The 15,782-nt window shown below is 34.7% G+C and overlaps 1 protein-coding gene across 2 annotated transcripts; it reads right to left on the reverse strand.

The window, feature by feature from the left end:
- Positions 1–3,374: 3,374 nt before the first annotated feature.
- Positions 3,375–8,624, reverse strand: LOC120326306 (uncharacterized). Of its 2 annotated transcripts, XM_078111819.1 has the most exons (7): positions 6,780–8,624; positions 6,603–6,649; positions 6,259–6,386; positions 5,772–5,839; positions 5,360–5,431; positions 5,039–5,122; positions 3,375–4,700 (listed from the first exon to the last, which is right to left on the reverse strand). In XM_078111819.1, the coding sequence occupies exons 3-7, from the start codon at positions 6,384–6,386 to the stop codon at positions 4,549–4,551; spliced, it is 504 nt and encodes a 167-aa protein (XP_077967945.1). In that variant the 5' UTR covers positions 6,603–6,649; positions 6,780–8,624; the 3' UTR covers positions 3,375–4,548. The 2 variants fall into 2 exon arrangements, with proteins under 2 accessions (XP_077967945.1, XP_039248501.2); XM_039392567.2 differs by lacking the exon at positions 6,780–8,624 and having other exon boundaries at positions 6,603–6,772.
- Between the last annotated feature and the right edge of the window lie 7,158 nt (positions 8,625–15,782).

Here is a 15,782-nt window from a genome sequence, read left to right on the forward strand (position 1 = left end):
AATTAATTTCAGTTATATATCCTGAAAACTCTCATGGCAATTTTCTAATTGGACATATGAAGACAAAAAATTGTGTTGAATTGTAATTAGGATTATTTTATTGTGAGAGTAGTTTAGAAAGAATTTCCACAATCGAAACGATTTTAATAGCTAATAATATTATTTTTAGGTCTAACAGCTGATTATTCTCAAGTTACTAAATATGGTATGCTATATATTTATTTATATTTGAAAACCGATTGAACATAATTGAATTCAATGTTGCGTTGTTGTCAGACTAAAAGTGGCACGATTTTGTTTCACAATCAATTTATTGGATTTTTCCCAAAACGTAAATACATAAGTTGGCATCAGTAAATGTTCACATTTACCGTTATATATTTATGAGGATGATATGATAGAATGTTCACAATTATTCCCTGACCTTTTTTTATGTAAGAGTAATATATATTATAGATAGACCACCATATTGGAAATTTAAAAGCTTTATCAACAAACTGTTTGATGATGGGGTATCGTCTTGAAACTTCATGCAAAAGGCACACTTAAATCATTCAAACCCCTTTTAGCCTCACGCAAATCGACAATTGATAGGCAACCACGAATTAATAAGCAAAAACACTCGATATCCAATAGGTACTGATTCGTGACTAGTCGCTTCAGACTTGATATTCGAGTGATTTTTCTTTTTTAAGTCGACTCTTCAAATCCTCAATGGGCAAATATTATCAAGAAATAAATTCACTGTAGGCCTAATATTGGCTTATACAATTTTACCTCGTATGCTCACAAAGTTATGTGATAAGCTACTTATAATGAATTGCAAATTATAACTGAAAATAAAAGCATTTTAGATATTAAAATGAAACCTCATATACAAATTTGGGTGCTCCCGTAGTGTGTGCACCAAGATGGCGGACACCGGAACGTAGTATGTGTACCAGGTTAGGGTTAGGCTATAATTTTATTTCAATTTTCCTTATTTTAGTTCTACCACGAGTTTGGGGAGTAGCCGAATGACTCCCGTAGTATTTGTACCCAAAATTATGACCTAACACTAACCTGGTACACATGCTACGTTCCGGTGTCCGCCATCTTGGTGCGCATACTACGGGAGGACCCAGATTTGTGCTTAGAATGGAAATAAAAGAGCTTGACTTTACCTGCATATTATAAAATTTGTTTCATGATAAGAATCAATATGATTGAATAACTCTAATTTTGTTTCGTCATCAAATTATTATTATTTCGACAATTCACATACGAATACATTATTGTCTGCATCTTTTTAGAGTTTGATTGTGCTGGACGCGACATTACAATATTCCATCGTAGTCCATATTCTTGTCACGAATACTACTGGTGAGCTTAAACCACATTTATATTATTCCCAAACTAATAACTTTTAATTATACTTGTTTCACATCATTTAACAGGTGTGTCGATAATTACCAACTAGCTTATAAGGTTACTTGTAAAACTTCGAACATAATTTTCGATGAAGATAATCAGACGTGTAATTTTCTTTACAATGTTGATCCACCCTGTGGCACGAAGGTAAAAAAAAATTGAATTGAATTTTGTATTAGTTCGTTTTCTTTGTCCAACTCTGTATTTTAGAAATAATATTTCCAACGAATATTGAGGAATTAGTTTGTTGATGGATCTGCACAAAAAGTCAAATATGTTCCACTTGGAATTGGGTTGTACGTAAGCAATACAGAATACACGCCTCTAGGTTAAAATAGAATGGATAAGATTGTTGAGTTGCCAATGCAGTATAAAATAAACTTTGAAAGTGCATTAAAAATGTGTTACCAGCATTTGCCCATTTTTTATTATTTTCTTGTTTCAGGGCAGGACCACGACTGAAATGCCGTGAATCCATATGAGGGTCATATTTCGTCGAAATGTTGGGAAAATTAGGATCTTGAAAAGAATCTTACCCAGTGGCGTATCTACGTAAAATGGCGCCCATGACAAAGTTTTAAAATGCGCCCCTTTGATCATTGAATGACAATTTTTAACGACTGTTTTTGAATTGAGATTCTTCTCAGTTATTATTTGAGTGAAAATAAGAGTTTCAATTATTTCTACCTCGAAATTATTTTCTTGAAACATTTCACGATTAAAACTTTTACCCTATTTGTGCTCCTGTTCAAGGCAGATACGTCACTGATCTAACCATCTAAATTTTAACAGACATTTAAATATTTAAAATATTTAACAGACATTTAAAATTCTCATATATTTAACAATATGCTTATTGTGTTTACACTTATGCTGATATATATGACGAGTATCCATTAGATAGTGTAAACAATGGTTTCCTTTAACTACACCATGAAAGTATTTAATATTGATTACCTTTCATTATTATTTTTTACCTTGATAATTCAATATCTTTTTATCAACACATTTTTTATTCAGTTTATTTTTATATATAAGTTCTCTTTTTAAACCTAATTTCATTATCCTTAAAAATTAGACGTCTCGCTTATAACTAGTTTTCTAGAGTACTTTACAATGGCAATGATTTGTAGATTTATTCAACACATGACTTATTTTGCGACTACATGGATAAAATTGATTGTATTTCAATAATCTCAGGTGAAAATTACTGCAGAAAAAAACATTTTACAATATTCATCCAATCTTTGATTTTTAAAGGCGATAAATAATTTGTAGCAAGTAGCATTCTGCGGTTTCATTAATGCCTCTCACATGAATTGATAAGCGATACATAATGACCTGGTTTGAAGTGTTGTTTCATCTCCCACGAATAAAATAAATATTAACTTTACTCTTAAAACATGTAATAATCTGCTGATTAAAGTACGCAATATTATTGCAACTAATTCATTCACGTCGAAAGAAGTTAAAAGATATTTGAATTGATACATCCTTACACATGAAAATTTTCAAATTATAATCACCTATACAGACCTGGACCTGGTATATACTAGACCTGGTTAATAGGAAACATGACTATGGCAGTTTTTGCCAGTTAAAATTGAGCTGCACTCCTATTGTTTTACTGCTTATCTGTTCTTTTATTACCTGTGAGTAGCCAAGAATTATTTCAACAGTGCACTGTTCTCATTTTATTATGGTTGAAATAAATATTTTTAATTCATATAATATAATTGCCGTATTTTACGAAACATAGGGCGCACCGTCAATTAGTTAGATTGGGGTTTCATCCATACAAAAGGTGCCCCAGGCTTTAACACGTAACGGTTTTTAATTGATATCATGTTTTACCAAACAAAGCTTATCAAATAAAAAAAATAATATTTTTATCGTTATTGTATTTTATTCAAAGAAGATGGAAAACGGCGGTTTGTTTATAAAACTGTATTACCGGTACTGGGGTTGAGTGTAGGTAGTGATGAGCTGAAAAAATCGCAACAACCGAAACCACCTAATTCGCAAACATGTAATGTATTTACAACACGACGCGGACGTTTACAGAAAGTTTTGTCTTTTCTAAGATAGTGTCGAAGAACTGCAATGAATTATGAATAAATTATCTGAAATAAGTCTGTAAAATTATAAATATATTCATAGCAATTCAATACAAATGTTATTATTAGAAGGGTATAGGATGAATTCCCATGGGGTCGAAGGTCGGGGAAACATCTATTACATGTTACTGACGTAATAAATATTTGCGTGGTGTGATGTAAAAAGAATTGCGAATTATGATGTAACAAAACATAAATTATTAAGTAGGTTTACTAGACTTTTTGTACCATAATTTTATATCAACTACAGCTACGCAAATGCAAAAAAATGTTCAACAACCGGACGCCGCTCAGGTGCGTTCCGGCTACAGCTCATCACCGAGTGTAGGCAATAACGCATGAAGCACTACTTGACCCATACATTATGCGCACTGGCTTATAAGGCGCCCAATCGATTTTTGTTTTTTGATTGAAGGGATTTAAATTGGGCATTATGGTCCGTTTAATACGGTATATCAGGGCTACTCAACTGGCGGACCGCGGTCCGAATCCGGACCTTTCGAGTATTTGATTCGGACCGCACCTAATTCTTTATTTTAGATCATTAGCCCCACTTTTGAAGTTTCCTTTTATAAAATGTCTTTCACAGTTTTGAATATATATGAAAAGAACTATAACATCCTAATAAGCAATTTTGATTAGGTAATAATCATTTGCCGGTCGATGAAGTGTGAGTTTAGGGATGCCGGAATATAAATTCTGAAAAGACCGGACCCAAATAATTTTAAAGTTTTGTATTTGGATCTTCGGTAAAAATAGTTGAGTAGCCCTGCGGTATATGAACCGAATGAAATATATTGTAAAGTTATATGATATACGTATGGTAAATCAAGATAGTAGGGACGTCAATGTTCCAAACGCTGATAAATGTTCAACGCCAACAAAGTTTTTGGAATCTTTCGAATGAAACTCATGTTTTGATTCAAATAATCTTAACCTCTTTACACTCAAACTACAAAAGAAGCGTCTCATGAATTTTCCGCCTCAAAATATATCAAAATCAGACATTTGTGTCATTTCTTTATACAGTTTCATCTGATTCCGTGCATCCTGACAAGTGCAGTGGCACATCGTTCCATTCGTATCCAAGTTCCATTAGTTTGTTGAAAATATATACAATATTGTTAGAAGTTGGATGAGGGTCGCGACTGATTATCCAGTAGAATTTTTTACCTGGATTGTATACAGTTTTATTCTAAGGGTAAAGTAAGAAAAAACACAGCTCACAAAATTCAATGGTGCGGTCAAGGTAATAAAAGCCTACATTTTTATAATGAAACAGTTCAACAATTGCTACATGATGATTATAAAACATTCCAAAAAATTTTCGAAATAAAGAAATACGAACTAGATTTTCTATGTTGAGATTTACTGGTTATTTATATTATGTGTGGTGTACATTTAGCAAAGTTTTATAAAAACCTGTACAAATTGTGTATAACATATGTCATTATTCTCGATAAAAAAAAATGTGTTTATTGATTTTCTTTATATATTTCAAGTTTTATTACCATCTCTAGTACATCTGGTATTTATTCCATAGGTTTCATAATCAGTTCGGTAAACCGTCTCATCTTCGAACATGTCTGTAAGTTCTAAATGAAAAAATAGAAAATTTGAAAAGAATGATTTTCTATATGAATCCTATTTTTTGTGACAAATCCAAAATAGTTTTTTTTTAAGAAATATATTTGTTTGGTTGAAAGTGCCAAGAAAATGGTCATTCAAGAAAACATATGTATTTTTGTTCCCTTTTTCAAAATAAGAAAATACAGGTTTTAGGAAATGGAACATTGTGAGATGAGTCTTATATTAATCTCAATGCAATGTACCTTGAAGTAATTTAGGGTCGACAGGATTTTCTGGAGATACTTCATTCATTAAAAATGCGATCCACGATGGAACTAAATTGGAGCAAAATATATCAGTATGTTAAAAATACAATAAAAATACATTATTTACAATGAGAATAGCTAACAGTGTTTTTCAATTGCGACGCTCGGACCGGTGCCGTGGGAGGCCACGAGCAGAGGTTCAGTTACCATTCGCGATGACTACATTTATTCGAAGTAAATTGGCTGTACATTGATTAATTCTTTCAGTTCATTATTGAACATGATTAACAAAATAACTGACAGAAACTCATTAAAAGCAAAGCCTAGATATTTTTCTTCCAAGGCAGAGGGCAACAAGTGTTAAAAGTCTTTGGGAGAGAGCCCTGGACGGAACAATACAGTACATTACCATGATCAGTCTCGTATTTGTAGTGGCCCGATTCCAATCTCTTGACATCAACGGAAACACTTATGTCTCTGAAACAATGATTAAATATATCAAATATTATTAGTAAATTATGAATTATTAGTTCAAATGACAGACTTTATTTGCCAACAATTTTGTAATTCTGATATGACTATTGTCATATACAATTTTCATAAAGTATGATTATCTGTCATGTCTAAATGCACACCAGTGTTCTTATTTTGAAATTCCAAATTTACTTCATCCAGCTTGTTTACGTTATGTTCTAGATCGCGAATAACAGAATAAATCATTCACTGCTAAACGTTTCAGTTTTCATGCAAATCAGAAAATTTATCTTTCCTTGGCCATGTCAAAACATGATCAGGTGATTAGCAATTTGTAACCATGCTTAAATTATGTAATATTTGTTTGCAGTTAAAGCTAGATATATCATTGCAAGAGATTGATTTTATTTCATCAAACGTACTTGTTTTCGTCGTAAAATGTTTGCCTCATTCCTCCAGTGATATTCTGAATGTCAACAACTTCAAAACACGACAACAGTTTATCAAACGGAGTTCCAGAATTCAATATTTCATACCAAACACCTCTCATCTGTAAAATTAAATAACATTAGAATAGTTTTGTAGATGAAAATTAACTCTTCTAAGGTTGCGAAAGTATTCTCTCGAAAAGTAAATTTCAATATATCAGTCAAATTATTAAATATTTCAATTTATTGTTATCCAATGTTAACATATTTTCTGAATTATCATTGTTTTATTGGTAAACGTCTTTGGTTCTCAAAACCAAATGCACTATAGTTCATACCTTGCTCCAATCTATCTCTTGCGTTTGTGGGAGTTGGCATTCCCCATCTACAGAAGACCAATGAGTGGAAATAAATAGTAAATAAATTATTTGATGTAACATTTCAAACTCAGGCATTTGGATATCCCAATTATGCTTATAAAACAAAGAACACAGAACATATTCAAAATAACTTACATGTCTTTCTACCTGAAATTCATTTTATTTTTAGTTATAGGGTGTCTGTTGCGGTTTTTCATAAAACCGCAACTTAGGATATTACCAATACCTAGGAGCAAGCCGTTTAATCTTCAATAGTCTCTCTCTCGTTCTTTATACATGTTCGCTGAACCTACTTCCAGAATTTTTATTTCTATTTCCTTCCGTATAGCAACACACCATATAATCTATAACAGCTATAATCTCAATTTAATGAATCCGGTCGCTTTATTCGCAATGGTTTGAGGTGAACTTTGAAATCCTATTTCCCGTTCTGAATTCTACATCACATCATACATTGAACCGGAAATAAACCTGATTTGCGTTCATCGTTAGGATATTTGATATCATTATTACGAAGTTGATACTCGTCTAAGATTTCATTGATGTTGACAAGTCCATGCTTGATTATCCACAATATGGTAGCAATTTTGTACTATTAAAATTATACGGTATATTTATTCTCTTGCTATCATTAAACGAACTAAAAGGGAAATAATATTTCTAAGGTCTGGTCTGAAGTTTGAAATAATATCCTCGATAGAATATTTTAGTTCAAAGATTATAGATTAAATATGAAAATCTGTAAATGTTACTAAATGTACTAATGTTCAGTTTCTTAAAACACTTAGTCGTAGAGATGATTATATTGCCCTCATCGTCATTTGACTGCCCTCCCTCGTAAGAGGCTTATTGGCAGGCTTGTCCGTGGGAAACGACCCATGAGATGGGACAGCACACCTTTGTAATACCCATGGGACACGTAGGACACAAAAACCGTATGATTTTCGGTGAAATGTTGGCAAAGCATTTCGTTCTGGACTTTGTGTCCATATATTTGAGCATAGCTCTCTTGTTAGGTATAAAGAGCAAAATATATTCAGCATTAACAGTATACTTCGTGAAGGGGCTAATGGACATATGTATAATAGTTATGGATACAAAGTTAACAAAGTCCGTAAATTTTGTTGTTTTGCAGATTTCTTCGTACATGTAGTCCTATTTATGATATGAATTTTATTTCAATGGGAATCCCATGGAATGGACAGGCATAACTGCTATGGGATGGGATGGGAATGGGACAAAAAATATGTCCCATGGACAAGCCTGCTTATTGGGCTGCTATTTGAAACCAGGTTTGATTTTTAGGGCCTTTTTTTCGATGATTTGAATTTGCACAGGAAATAAAGACTGCAATGTTTAAATTTAGTGACTTTGTAAAAGCTTAGTCCAATAAAACAATAGCGTGATGTGTCTTGGACAAGAAACGAAACTGTATTGTTTTCCTAAATTGCGTCGTTCTTGTTTGGTGGATTCTTTTGGAGCAAAATATTGCCATTCTAAGCATGTAAATAAAACAATTGTTAGGGGACATTACTAGCTCTGGGCTAATCAACTTCTAAGTGGACTGACTGATCATCTTTATCATCATCGTTACAGCCTGCTGCACAGTCATCAATATATTTCATTTATTTTTTGAAAACATGATGATACACTTAATAGCATATATCTGTATAGAAGGTGTGATGAACGCATCTTCTATGCATTCTGGTTACGTGGCTTTTCAGAAATTTTGCGCTCGGGCAAGGCGTATACTTTGCCTTTCAAGGCGTCATGATTATATCATCAGATTACGCTTTTCCATATATATAAAAACCATTCGCAATCGCAATGGGCTATAGTCCAGGGGTCACCAAACTACGGCCCGCGGCGTCATTTTATCCGGCCCGCAATAACACGGCGAACCTCCTGAAGTATGCGCACCAAGATGCGCTCAACCTGAACTCAGGTGTGTACCAGGTCAGGGTTTAGGTTATGCGACATCTTAGTGGGCATACTTCAAGCGTATCGAATAGGCGACATTCTTAAGAAATATCCGATAGGCGCCAACTTAGGTCTTCAGAAATATCCAATATGCGCCAACTTGGTTCTTCAGAAATATCCAATATGCGCCAACTTAGTTCTTTAGAAATATCCAATATGCGCCAACTTAGTTCTTTAGAAATTTCCAATAGGCGCCAACTTAGGTCTTCAGAAATATCCAATAGGCGCCAACCATAGTTCTTCAGAAATATCCAATAGGCGCCAAACATAGTTCTTCAGAAATATCCAATATGCGCCAACTTGGTTCTTCAGAAATATCCAATAGGCGTCAAACATAGTTTTTCAGAAATATCCAATATGCGCCAAACATAGTTCTTCAGAAATATCCAATATGCGCCAACTTGGTTCTTCAGAAATATCCGATAGGCGCCAACTTAGTTCTTCAGAAATATTCAATAGGCGCCAACTTGGGTCTTCAGAAATATCCAATAGGCGCCAACTTGGTTCTTCAGAAATATCCAATAGGCGCCAACTTGGTTCTTCAGAAATATCCAATAGGCGCCAACTTTGTTCTTCAGAAATATCCAATAGGCGCCAACTTGGTTCTTCAGAAATATCCAATAGGCGCCAACTTGGTTCTTCAGAAATATCCAATAGGCGCCAACTTAGGTCTTCAGAAATATCCAATAGGCGCCAAACATAGTTCTTCAGAAATATCCAATAGGCGCCAAACATAGTTCTTCAGAAATATCCAATATGCGCCAACTTGGTTCTTCAGAAATATCCAATAGGACCCAACTTGGTTCTTCAGAAATATCCAATATGCGCCAACTTAGTTCTTCAGAAATATCCAATATGCGCCAACTTGGTTCTTCAGAAATATCCAATAGGCGCCAACTTGGTTCTTCAGAAATATCCAATAGGCGCCAACTTGGTTCTTCAGAAATATCCAATAGGCGCCAACTTGGTTCTTCAGAAATATCCAATAGGCGCCAACTTGGTTCTTCAGAAATATCCAATAGGCGCCAACTTGGTTCTTCAGAAATATCCAATAGGCGCCAACTTCGTTCTTCAGAAATATCCAATAGGCGCCAACTTGGTTCTTCAGAAATATCCAATAGGCCCCAACTTGGTTCTTCAGAAATATCCAATAGGCGCCAACTTGGTTCTTCAGAAATATCCAATATGCCCCAACTTGGTTCTTCAGAAATATCCAATAGGCCCCAACTTGGTTCTTCAGAAATATCCAATAGGCGCCAACTTGGTTCTTCAGAAATATCCAATAGGCGCCAACTTGGTTGTTGAGAAATATCCAATAGGCGCCAACTTGGTTCTTCGGAAATATCCAATAGGCCCCAACTTGGTTCTTCAGAAATATCCAATAGGCGCCAACTTGGTTCTTCAGAAATATCCAATATGCGCCAACTTGGTTCTTCAGAAATATCCAATAGGCGCCAACTTGGTTCTTCAGAAATATCCAATAGGCGCCAACTTGGTTCTTCAGAAATATCCAATAGGCGCCAACTTGGTTCTTCAGAAATATCCAATAGGCGCCAACTTGGTTCTTCAGAAATATCCAATAGGCGCCAACTTGGTTCTTCAGAAATATCCAATAGGCGCCAACTTAGTTCTTCAGAAATATCCAATATGCCCCAACTTGGTTCTTCAGAAATGTCCAATAGGCGCCAACTTGGTTCTTCAGAAATATCCAATAGGCGCCAACTTAGTTCTTCAGAAATATCCAATATGCCCCAACTTGGTTCTTCAGAAATATCCAATAGGCGCCAACTTGGTTCTTCAGAAATATCCAATAGGCACCAACTTGGTTCTTCAGAAATATCCAATAGGCGCCAACTTGGTTCTTCAGAAATATCCAATAGGCGCCAACTTGGTTCTTCAGAAATATCCAATAGGCGCCAACTTAGTTTTTCAGAAATATCCAATAGGCGCCAACTTAGTTCTTCAGAAATATTCAATAGGCGCCAACTTGGTTCTTCAGAAATATTCAATAGGCGCCAACTTGGTTCTTCAGAAATATCCAATAGGCGCCAACTTAGTTTTTCAGAAATACCCAATAGGCGCCAACTTAGTTCTTCAGAAATATTCAATAGGCGCCAACTTAGTTTTTCAGAAATATTCAATAGGCGCCAACTTGGTTCTTCAGAAATATCCAATAGGCGCCAACTTGGTTCTTCAGAAATATCCAATAGGCGCCAACTTAGTTTTTCAGAAATATACAATAGGCGCCAACTTAGTTCTTCAGAAATATTCAATAGGCGCCAAATTGGTTCTTCAGAAATATTCAATAGGCGCCAACTTAGTTCTTCAGAAATATCCAATAGGCGCCAACTTGGTTCTTCAGAAATATTCAATAAGCGCCAACTTGGTTCTTCAGAAATATCCAATAGGCGCCAAATTGGTTCTTCAGAAATATTCAATAGGCGCCAACTTAGTTCTTCAGAAATATCCAATAGGCGCCAACTTGGTTCTTCAGAAATATTCAATAGGCGCCAACTTGGTTCTTCAGAAATATTCAATAGGCGCCAACTTAGTTCTTCAGAAATATCCAATAGGCGCCAACTTGGTTCTTCAGAAATATTCAATAGGCGCCAAATTGGTTCTTCAGAAATATCCAATAGGCGCCAAATTGGTTCTTCAGAAATATTCAATAGGCGCCAACTTAGTTCTTCAGAAATATCCAATAGGCGCCAACTTGGTTCTTCAGAAATATTCAATAGGCGCCAACTTGGTTCTTCAGAAATATTCAATAGGCCCCAACTTGGTTCTTCAGAAATATTCAATGGCGCCAACTCAGCTCTTCAGAAATATCCAATAGGCCCCAACTTGGTTCTTCAGAAATATCCAATAGGCCCCAACTTAGCTTTTCAGAAATATCCAATAGGCGCCAATCTATGATGTCATAGTGCTCCACAACAGCTGATCGTTGATAATACGAGAAATGTGAGGGCTGGAAATCTTATTTGAAAGAACTATTCTTCGGCTATTGGCAATAATCTGTCCCCAAAATAATCAAATTAACGTTTGGTGGAATATATGAAACATAAAACTGCCTGTGCGCGTAGTTCTTGATGAATATCCAATAGGCGCCAATCTATGATGTCATAGTTCTCCACAACATCTGATCGTTGATAATACGAGAAATGCGATGCCGATGGCTAAGAATTTTGAAATCGTGCAGCTCAGTGGGACCAATAGTGACAGCATCACAATTGAAGTGATGGTTGTTTAACAGCAGCGAGAAAATGAATGTGGGTATTTCGCTATAGCCAACGCCCTAGCAATTTGCAAAAATATGGATACCTGTTTACTGACGTATAGAAATAAATTTAATGAAGAGCTCGAAATGGCATTCATTCAAAATGATATTGACGTTTTTTGGAGTCAAATTAAACCTGAAATACATTCTACCAGAGTACCCAAAACACACCTTCGGTGGACTTGCAAAGTATTTTGTCATCGCAGGATGCCTTGTGATAGATCTGAAACCTTGCAGTGCACACTATGTGAAAAAATGTTTCATAAAAAATGTGAAACTGATGAATTCCGGAACCAGAACTGGAAATGTCGGAATTGTCGTACTTATTCATTTGAGGATTAAAAAAAATGATGGGATTGAAAACTTGGCAAGATGCCATATCATATCACCATGAACACCGATGGTAGTGTCAATCTACAATAGCATCCGTGACCTATTTCTATATACAACCTTGCCCACTGGTGACAACAAAATTAGATGTGTTTCCAATGAAACATATTGCAAATTAAGTGGCAACACATCCAAAATTTCGACGGGCGTTAGGTATAAAATCGACCTGGACAAATACATAATTTTAATTTTGGAGCCGGATAAGCTTGATATTTCATTAATCTTTCACACGATTATGCATGAAATGGCCCATGTCATGGTGCCGGTAGAAATAGCCAGTCAAGCACATATAGAAATGGGGAAGATTCATTCTAAGGCTTTTTAAATTGAATCGAAAAATGTCACCCGGCAGTGTTTTCCAGTAATTGACAAGTCAGTTCTTAATAAGTCAGTATGATGGGATATTTAATATTTTAACATGTAATGAAATTACCTTTCTCGAAATCAAGTTCAAGCTAACAAATAAATTGTGTAATTATACAATCTTGCCGTCATTTATTCTGTAGAATATGGTGTTCTGTAGCATATGCTCTAATCTAAAGTCTAAAATAGTATCCTATTTCTTTACAACAGGAGTATTCGAATGGTGCGACACGGCGCAATGACGAGTCATTTTAATTTTGCTATGCACAAATATTTAATTGGCAAGTCATACTCTGACTGTAGGTATGCATATTTAAATAAACTTACATAACTGTAGTCAATAATTACTGATCAAATCAAACCACGATGTTACTTTCCGAGTTCACTGTAAGATTAGTTCAATTTAGTGAATCCGAACATTTTGTGAATATTCAGCTTGTACTAAAAATGATACAAACGGTTTATCCACGAGCTATATCAAAACAATGCTAAGTCCTCGCATCTCATTATGCTAACCAAACTCGATTTTCAGTGTTTCTCTTATTTTGCTTTCAAATATTTTCTCACTATTTTTCTGGTCTTTGCATATAATAAATGACTTTTCTAGTTGAATCGTTTTTCTATTTAACAAACTGAAAGCTTAATAATTTTTTAATTTAATTTCTTTCTTAACCACATGCACCGGCAACTTTATGTCTTATTACGCACAGGAAAATGCAAAGTCTTACCGCTGAATAATGTTCATATCATGGAATGATGTTCATATCATTGGTATATCTACTTTACGCTAGTTGCAAGTCATTTTTTTTTATATTTCAATCAATAGCCGTTATGAAGGTTCTGTAAGCATGAGCACACTATACTACAGTGCGTCAACGAGTATGGTCTCATACTATAAACATAATCTGGCGATGCTCTCTCGAATAATCAATATGTAATGATAGTTTGCACCAAACTTTATATTGATTAGTTCGTTTACAAAATAACCAAAGAATAGTTCACTGAAAAGAGATTCTCAATGTCGTCGTTGGCAGCGACACATTTTGCATGTTATCACAATCAGGTGGGGCTTTATCTTATGGCATTATGGATTGCAACCTATTGTATGTATTCATGCACCACGTGTCACGTCTTTTGATAGCCCGGACAAGACACAATGAAAACGTATCTAACGCGCCACTCTCAGCCCCTTTATCCAAAAATAACACATGTATAAATCGGCTTCTTCTTAATACACTTGACAAAGAACAGCGGTTTTCTTAAATGACCAAAACACAATTGATTAACTTAAGTCACAAAGCATATATCAACAACAAAAGGCTAACTTCTTACCAAACGTTTTCCGATCCGGGTGGCTAATACAATTACAATATATATATAACAGATAAGTAAACAGTCCACAATACGGACAAATATCTGCGGCTCTTACACGACGAAAACGTGATGCGAAAATGACCGAAAGAAAGACGCTAAACCAGACAACAGATAGAATTATTAATTTACGCTACATGCAAAGAGAAAAAGGGGTAATAATGGGTACAATGATTGGTTACAAGGCAGCGCACGATGCACTGCATACAGAGGCAAAATATACGATAAAAATGTGAACAACTTACCACGAGAGGCTGACATTGTACGCTTCGAACAAATAACATGTAGAGACTTGTCACTAGAGACTAAATGATGCTAATATCACAATATATTATTACATATATTTTACACTTATCGTAAGTAACTTCAACAAAAGCCGTTTTGGAGTTTCTTAGAGTTATTTTTAAAACCCTAACACACTTATTATATCATATGTATATCCATTTGGCTGTACATGCATATGACTTGGCAGTATTTGTACATCACCAAAATGGCTGTATATGGATATGACCTTGGCTGTATATGGATATTTAGTTGGCGCTATATGTATATTTAGTTGGCGCTATATGTATATTTTTGGCTGTATATGTATATCACGTTACCAACCCCACTCCAAATGAACGTATAATCGAACAAATTATGGTCAGTAGATGGTAGTATTGGATTTATTGAAGGTTTATATGTATACAATACAAAATATAATTTGTGCCAGTCCGTCTGTGAACAATAATATATCGAAAAATTCCCCAATGTTTCTGAATGCAATGTAAATTGACGGTGTATATATTTCAGGCATTTTGTATCGAATTTCGAACTATATTTCTTAATAACAAGTAATGATTACAGTATATGATGAATGAACAGCAGCATTTGTAGTAAATATTTTATAAGTTTTATAGATTTTTGATATATACACCAAAATTTGGAAAGTCATGAAAGTAATAGGATCAGTCAAAAATGTATAATGTCGGTACAGAGTAAGTTTGATATATATCATAAATGATTATCGGAATTATCATAAAATGACGGGCACGAGTTTAACTCATTTTGTTTTGTTTTGACCCTCATGCTGCAACACGATAATAACTTCGATCAAAGATTAAATTGGATATTGTTGTGCTTTTTTTGCAAATGACGCGTGGGTTAATATTCTTGATATGGCAAATTTACTACACTGATGGGTACTTTAAAATGAGAATATACTCAGAACTTGTCATGATAAGTGATCATATTAGGTCAAAGGTCACTGAAGATGACCTTCACGCTAGTGATGTTCTCTGTAGACATGCCGTGTAGAGAATTCTGTGTTTGTGTTAGGCTGTGTTGGTTGTATGTTAATCTGACTGTTTCTGTTGACTGAGGAGTCATCCGTAATAGATGCTTGCTGAATAATATATAAAGTCTCTTATATATGCCTTATGTGTTTGGCTAGACAACACATGACAGAACTTTACTGGATGCCATATTCGTTTGAATGCCGTGAGCTTCAATTGTAATTGTCAGACACACTAATATCGATACGATGGCATTAACTGCTCGCAAAATATTGTTTCAATAATGTAATAATTACCTATATTATAAAAGTGATTATTCACAAGAAGAACGAATACACGTTAGTAATTTGATACCTTGATGAGAATTTTCTAATAATATTCTACACCGTTCCATCTTAGAACACTTCTCCGTTGATACAAACGTCCTTTTATAAAACAGTGATTACCATACTTGTTTCCGCTACCTCAATTTTTATAAAATAC

The sequence above is a fragment of the Styela clava genome, chromosome 4 (assembly GCF_964204865.1).
Source record: "Styela clava chromosome 4, kaStyClav1.hap1.2, whole genome shotgun sequence".
Classification (NCBI taxonomy): domain Eukaryota; kingdom Metazoa; phylum Chordata; class Ascidiacea; order Stolidobranchia; family Styelidae; genus Styela; species Styela clava.